The following is a 7784-nucleotide window of genomic DNA, read 5'->3' on the forward strand; positions in this document are numbered from 1 at the left end:
TAGTAACTACTGGAATACCAATAGTAACTATTGATTCTTAATAGTATTTTTCCGTAAGGGAAGTACGATTTTGATCCCAAAAATTTCAATTTAATTATGCAATAACAATTGTTTTAATTAGTTATTTTACTAAATTTGTAGGTTTATCGACAAATCATGACATTAAACAACATGTGTACACAGGGACAACTCGATCGATCGAATAGTTTTTGAGTTATCTTTCCCGCCAGTTTCAAAAAACTAGTTTCGAGAAAAACGCGTTTAAAGTTTTTAGTATCTGTGTAGTAGTTAGTATCTGTGCATCATAAATGGGTTGTAGCTTCCTAATTTATTCGAATTTCGTTCTGTAACTTTGGGAATATATTTTCTACTATCGATTAAAGCAAAAAAATTTTTTTCGATTTTTTGAACCGGGTACATGAGGCCACCCCCTTAAAAACATATTCAAGAAGAAACATAATATGTGTTTTATTCTTAAAAAAAAAAAACATTAGTCTTTACCAATCTTGATTTTGATATGTAAAAATAAACCATGACGAGAGATATACATCTCTCGCTACCATATAATACTTAAGAGTTTTCAATTTATTTAAATACAAAGTTTAAAAGACGTTCAATAATAATATTATATAATAACAATATAATTAAAAAGGCATAAAACCACGAACGCCTGATATAGATGGCTTAAGAATTATATATTTGAAATATTACAATAAACGTTTCGGTCTTGCATCAGACCTTCTTCAGTATTACATTAAGTCTCAAAATTTGCATATTACGCAAATAAATAATTTAAATCCTTAATTTAAAACATTACGCATATAAATAATTTACGATGTTACAATTATATATTAAATACGTTACTAGCAGATGTTTTAATCCTGTTTAGTGATAGATGTGATTTTTTTCCATTTAAACGCAACAGTGATCCATACAAGTCAGATTGTCTAACAGATCTTGATACGTGAACCAACAATCAAAAGGTAAGCAAAATTTTCTCAATTTCATGTCCACACAAAAGTTCCAATTTCTATTAGACAATATGTACAATTGTAAATCAATTAATAAATTCGACGTGTAAAAACCAACATAGTTATCTTATAACAAACATTTGGAATACTTAATCAGATTCAGTTTAATACATTAAAATTAAATATTATAGTTAAAAATTGATCCTAATTGAATAGTATAGTTTAAAAAAAAAATTAAATGGTATAGTTTAAAAGATATAGTTTAAAAATTGTCAAGAGATTAAAATTGATCCTAATACGTTATTATAGAATATTCATTTATAGAATACCTGTGTCGAAGACGAGATAACTTCACATTTTTTAAACTATAATATTTAATTTTAATGTATTAAACTGAATCTGATTAAGTATTCCAAATGTTTGTTATAAGATAACTATGTTGGTTTTTACACGTCGAATTTATTAATTGATTTACAATTGTACATATTGTCTAATAGAAATTGGAACTTTTGTGTGGACATGAAATTGAGAAAATTTTGTTTACTTTTTAATTGTTGGTTTACGTATCAAGATCTGTTAGACAATCTAACTTGTATGGATCGCTGTTGCGTTTAAATGGAAAAAAATCACATCTATCATTGAACAGAATTAAAACATCTGCTAGTAACGTATTTAACATATAATTGTAATATCGTAAATTATTTATATGCGTAATGTTCTAAATTAAGGACTTAAATTATTTATATGCGTAATATGCAAATTTTGAGACTTAATGTAATACTGAAGAAGGTTTGAAGCAAGACAGAAACGTTTATTGTAATATTTCAAATATATAATTCTTAAGCCATTATGTATATCAGGCGTTCGTGGTTTTATGCCTTTTTAATTATATTGTTGTATATTCGTACCACGTTTCTAACCTATATTGTTTATATAATAATTTTATGTGAGAGTATTTTTAAAATTAATTTAGAAACACACCATTAAAATTGTCCTATTTTCTCATTTTTTTTAAATTATCTTTCTTAATATTAATAATAAATATTGATAAAAGCAGCTATTTGAAATAATTATTAATAGTTTTAATAAATAACGACATAGAATCGATTTTTAGAGAATCAAGTAAATGTTATATTAATATGTTAATAAATGCGGCGTATGGTAGACTGAGTACGGCCATGACTGCTATTACAATGCAGTTTTTTTATCTATATGTCTCTCTTTTTTCCTTTCTTTATTTATTCGTCGTATAATTAATTTTGATTTATTAAAGGTGTAAAACTTAAAATAAGAAATTAATACATAATGCAGATGCAATCTATATCAATGTTTATCTTAAAAAATATGTGACACGCATCATTACAAATAATGATTTAAATTAATACATATTGAATATATATATTAAATACAAATAAATTAGAAATTAAGAATTATAATAGTATATATTATACATATAATATTATCAGGCAACGCAAGTATATATGGAGCAACTGTTAGAGCTTCATAGAGGTCAGGGAATGGATATTTTTTGGAGAGATAATTTTATCTGTCCAACTGAGGAAGATTACAAGACTATGACAATAAGAAGTAATTGCTAAAATTTATACAATCTCGAATTTTATATAGAAAAAAGTTATTTATGTTAAAAAAAGATTTAAACGTTAATTAATTTTGCAGAAACTGGTGGGCTCTTCAATTTAGCGGTAAGATTGATGAAACTGTTCTCGACTTATGAAGAAGATTTTTCATCATTAATAGCTACGTTAGGTTTATATTTTCAAATACGCGACGATTATTGCAACTTGTGCCTCGGTGAGGTAAGCGATAATATATTCGATTTAATGAAATACATTTATATTACCTACATTTATTTTGGTTACAGTACACCGAGAATAAAAGTTATTGTGAAGATTTAACTGAAGGAAAATTCAGCTTTCCGATTATTCATGCCCTTAGAAGCAATCCTGACGATAGACAAATAATAAGTATCCTTTTTTAAATGTTATTTTTATTTAGTAAAAAGTATAATCGTTATACAATTAATAAACTTTTTTTTACTAATTGTTCCATATATTTCAGATTTGAAAGTTTTTATTAAAATTTATTAGATTTATATATTTCTTTAATAATGCTTAATAAAGGTATTGTACGACAGCGGACAAAGGACATCGAAGTGAAACGTCATTGCATTAAATTATTAGAGAGATTTGGCTCCTTTAAATACACGAGAAATGTACTTCAAGAATTAGATTCGACTGCAAGGACTGAAATTGAACGATTAGGCGGTAACCCGCTTCTGGTGAGGATTCTGGACGAGCTCAAGAATTGGGACACTCAAGATGCGCCTAAGGATCCTTTAACTGGAACGTTTTAAATTTAAGATTACTTATTTTTTGTAAAATGGCAAAAAATAGCATTACATAGATTTTTCAAATTATATTATATAAAATAGGTGTAATGAAGTAAGTGGCAAAGGAATGCTTATACTATAATATATTAGGTATAAATTATATAAGAAAACATAATGACCCGTATTCAGAACGCGCTTACAACAATGTTAGCGCACTGATGTACTGTACCTTATGTTACGCATATTATAGAATTTCAGAAATAGAAGCGCATTCTGAATACTGGTCAATATATATAAAAGTACACAAAAAATATATAATAAAATTTTTTAATGGCTGATAAAAATTAATATTTGTAACTTTATTGGATATCCGTGCACTACAAATAAAAATGGATTGATATGAAAGATTTAAGAACACTTATATAGAATATAATTTATTTTTTAATAAATTAACATTTTATTTATATAGCTGTACACATTTCGAGTTATGTATTAGGAGTTTGCATTAATTTTAAAGGATTTTTTGGTAAAAATATGGTTTTGTTGTGAAGAAATGATTACCAAATTGATCATTCAAAATATTGTCAATCGCTAGCCACTACTTTTTCCTATTTTTCTGGTAATAGGTGGATTCCACGTCGAAAAAACGTCTTCAAATTTTTTCGGCTGGTCCTTGTCTTCCGTGTCAAAATCACCTTTTTTATAGCGTCGAAACCAGTACTCACATGTTGAAATCGATAAAGTATAATCACCATAAGCTTCCGCCAGCATTCGTTGACTTTCAGCAGCAAATGAAAGCAAAAAAGCAAAGCTTCCCGCAAATTGTGTTTTGTTGACATAAAATTCGACATATTCAATGCTCAAAAAAATAATGTGTGCAATTCGGTATAATGGCACATACGGAAAATTAAAGTCACATAATGGTGCTTTGAACGTGAAGGTAGCAATATAGCCCGATGCAATAGTAATAGTTACACCATCTCTTGAAAATCCTTTAAAATTAATGCATACTCCTAATAAAGTTAAACAATAACAAAAAAAGTATAGCAAAAGAAGTTGTATGTACATGTACCTATACGTTTGCATAAGTTCAGCAACATTTTATTTTTATTTGTAAATATATAATTTTGTAACCTGCAAATACTGTGTTATTTTAAACAAAACCGGTTTTAAACCTTTAAATTTTGTAGAGATCACATTACTACCTCTATTTCTTCTTCGATATATGTATTATACATTAGTGTCACCACATTTTTATAAATAACGTTTTAAGTATAATAATTCATAAATATTTTATAATTTTAAATCTAAAAATGATTAATGAATGACATTTCTACAAACGTAATCGTTAAGTTTTAAATTTATAAAATATTAATTATTAATAATAAAATATGATATATATGCATGTACATATACATATAGGATATAGATATTTCACTGAGAATTATTTAGGTAAAAAAGATCTAGCTTTGACCATCATAGGCCCGAATATGCTTATACTTAGTATTTTAATTTTCTGTCGGTCCGAATAAAATCTTAGTATCGATTAATTATTAATAATGTTATTATAAAAAATGTAAATAAGAGGCCATAACAGTACCACCTTCTCCTCTAAAAGTATATACAACCATATTTTAATTTATCAATATGCAATCTCATATCCGTTGAAAATGGTATTTAACAGGGTTGTGCCGTAGATTTTAAGATTACGTCTACACAGATTATTTACGTGAAGTCTACGTGATGTTTGCATAATTTTTCGTCACGTAAACAATGTAGACTATGTAGACTACATTGTAAAATGCATCACTAAAACATGTTTTATATAATATAAAAGAATTAAAATTAAATTATAAAATAGTCTTATACACCCACAGAATAGAATTGTCCGAAATACGTCTAGGAATCAGGCTATAAAAATATACGGCTATAAAAATATCTTTAGAATATTCCTGTGATGCAGTTCGAATATTTTACCTATGTGAGCACGCACACATATTTGCACTATAAATATAAATTGTATAAGTATCATGTAAGTGAAATTATGTAAGTATTTAATTAAATCCATAAATTATGTGGACTCAACTTTTTTAGGAAACGTTTATAAATTATGAAAATACTAAGGATTAAATTTAGGAAGGTATAATAGTACATTACGATACAAGTGCGCAAAGTAGGTGTTTCCCACACGAGCGAAGTTTGTCGCCCGAGCGAAGCGAACCCGAATGGAAAAAACCATTTGAGAATTTTTTTTAATAAATATAATAAATTTAGAAATACATATAAACATTAATTTTTATTATTACTGTTATTAATATTAATTGTTACATTGCAATTTATAAATTTAAATCCATCTTGAAATGTATTCAAATAAGCATTCGCGTTTACTGGCGTACTTTCAGTTACAGTAGTATTTTGATTTTTGACATTCAATATATTTATATTGTTTTCATTTGCGCATTGCTTGGTAGGTATTTCGGGAGTGGCGGGGGGGGCCCGGGGAGTTACTGCGGGACTATTTTCGATAACTATACTATTTTCTGACGGGTTTGCATAGAATGTATTATCAAAATACACTGTGCATTTCTTCATTGCATTTGTTGTGGATTTATCTATTGTATTATTATCGAGCCTTAAACGCTTTGAATTTTTAGACGTAGACGGTATTGCGCTTTCAATACGATGGCTAATTGCTTTTTTGTTTGCCAATGATTCTTCTATGTAACTTTCGGCTACTGTGTTGGATTTCCATCCACCGTGTCTTTTTAACGTGGAAATATCTTCTCCTGCGTCAACTAGTATAGTGGCAGACGATCTTCGGAATGAATGGCCTGTAAAACGTTCAGGATTTTCTAATTTCAGAAATTTGGCAATCTCTTGAGGTACACTACCAATTTTATTTATGCCAAGAGGCCGTAATACACATTTTCCATTTCTATATGTTAAAAAAAATCTATTGGTTTTTGAGTTTTCTGGCCTTTTTTCCATATATTTTTTAAGTGTTTCATAAAATTTCCCAACTACCGTAAACGTTCTCACGGTCTTATTTTTGGTTTTCGGCAATGTTATGAAAACGAATGACTTATGATCTTGTATGTCTTCCATGCATATATTAGCCAATTCCTCTCTTCTACAAGCACCAGAAAGTCCAATAACTAGCAATGCCTGTAAAAGAAAGAATTATTTTTTATATATATTCAATATAATGACCAAATTTGAATAGAAAGAAGTTGATCAATTTTGACGAATTCAAAGACTAAAAAAAAATTTCGATTTACACAAAAGCACTACGCACTCACGTAAACATAAGGCATTTTAAATTCATGTTAAATAGTTAATGTTATGACCATTACAGTTCAGATGGTAAAGCAGAATTCTGTATTATTTCTTGAGAAAGAGATGTTAAATATTAGTAAATAAATAAATATATATACCTTCATAATAAGATATTCTGCATCCGGTGCTTCATCAAGAAATTTCGATACGTCAATTGTTGTAAATATACTACATTTTTTTGGTTTATATCCTGCATTGTTATTTTTTAGAAATGCAATCAATTGCGGATAGGTGCCGATATCAATATTATTGTAAGCTTTAATCGTTGCTTTTAGCATAGAAAATTTAGACCATATTGTCGATGAAGCGAACTTCTTTGCTATTTTATTAAAATACACTAATAAAATGGGTTCTGCGAATGATGTGGTGTTCTTTGTACTTCGCCATATTTTAAATTCGTTATATTCTTTTGTATATTTTTGTTTAGAAATCTTTGGTAAAGAATTAAAGGCGATTTCTTTTGCTGTCTTCAGTATTTCAGGTGGCACATCATTGGATACATCTTCACTATCACTATCACTCGGACACATTGACAAAATGACCTTTTCTTTGTAGAAGAAGCGTCTAGAACCTGCAACGTTCTTTTCCGTACTAAAGACGAACAGCGAATGATAAGTAAAACAAAGAATGCAAGTTTTGACAGGTTTAGTCACGCGTTAAAAAGGTTATTGCGCTACAAAGAGCGAGAACTATAAACAAACGAGCGACGACTCGACGTGGACGCTCGTCTGTTTACAGCGTTCTCTCTCACGCTAACGCGTCAATCTGTTTACAGCGTTCTCTCTCACGCTAACGCGTCTACATTCGAGCCTTATATTTTCCCGCTCGTTTACCTACTTTCCCGCACGCATAACTACTTTCCCGCACGCTAAACTACAAGTGTGGGAAAGTGAAACGCAAATGCGTGTGCAAAATCGAACTTTGCGCACGATAGTACACGGAAAAAAAGATTCGGCTATAGCAGGCAAAGATATTCAGTTAATTGAGTTTCAGTTGGAGCAATACATAGTCTATTCTCATTAACTGAAGCACTGTTTACATTAACAAATGCTTTCGGTTAGAGGAACCGAAATTTTCCGTCTTGAGTATGCTGCCACAGTAGCGAACCATTCGGTTACCCGCACCGA

General features: G+C 29.1%; 2 protein-coding genes across 2 annotated transcripts; one reads left to right on the forward strand and one right to left on the reverse strand.

Moving 5' to 3' along the window:
- The first annotated feature begins 2423 nt into the window (after positions 1-2423).
- Positions 2424-3469, forward strand: LOC108759623 (geranylgeranyl pyrophosphate synthase). The gene is made up of 4 exons (XM_018505126.1): positions 2424-2558; positions 2649-2788; positions 2854-2956; positions 3113-3469. The coding sequence occupies exons 1-4, from the start codon at positions 2453-2455 to the stop codon at positions 3343-3345; spliced, it is 582 nt and encodes a 193-aa protein (XP_018360628.1). The 5' UTR covers positions 2424-2452; the 3' UTR covers positions 3346-3469.
- A 2245-nt stretch (positions 3470-5714) lies between these two features.
- Positions 5715-7187, reverse strand: LOC108759622 (uncharacterized). Its single transcript, XM_018505125.1, has 3 exons — positions 6756-7187; positions 6346-6486; positions 5715-6152 (listed from the first exon to the last, which is right to left on the reverse strand). Exons 1-3 carry the CDS (start codon positions 7185-7187, stop codon positions 6117-6119), a joined length of 609 nt encoding a protein of 202 aa, XP_018360627.1. The 3' UTR covers positions 5715-6116.
- Positions 7188-7784: the final 597 nt, after the last annotated feature.

Source organism: Trachymyrmex cornetzi, unplaced genomic scaffold, assembly GCF_001594075.2.
Source record: "Trachymyrmex cornetzi isolate Tcor2-1 unplaced genomic scaffold, Tcor1.1 scaffold1997, whole genome shotgun sequence".
Classification (NCBI taxonomy): domain Eukaryota; kingdom Metazoa; phylum Arthropoda; class Insecta; order Hymenoptera; family Formicidae; genus Trachymyrmex; species Trachymyrmex cornetzi.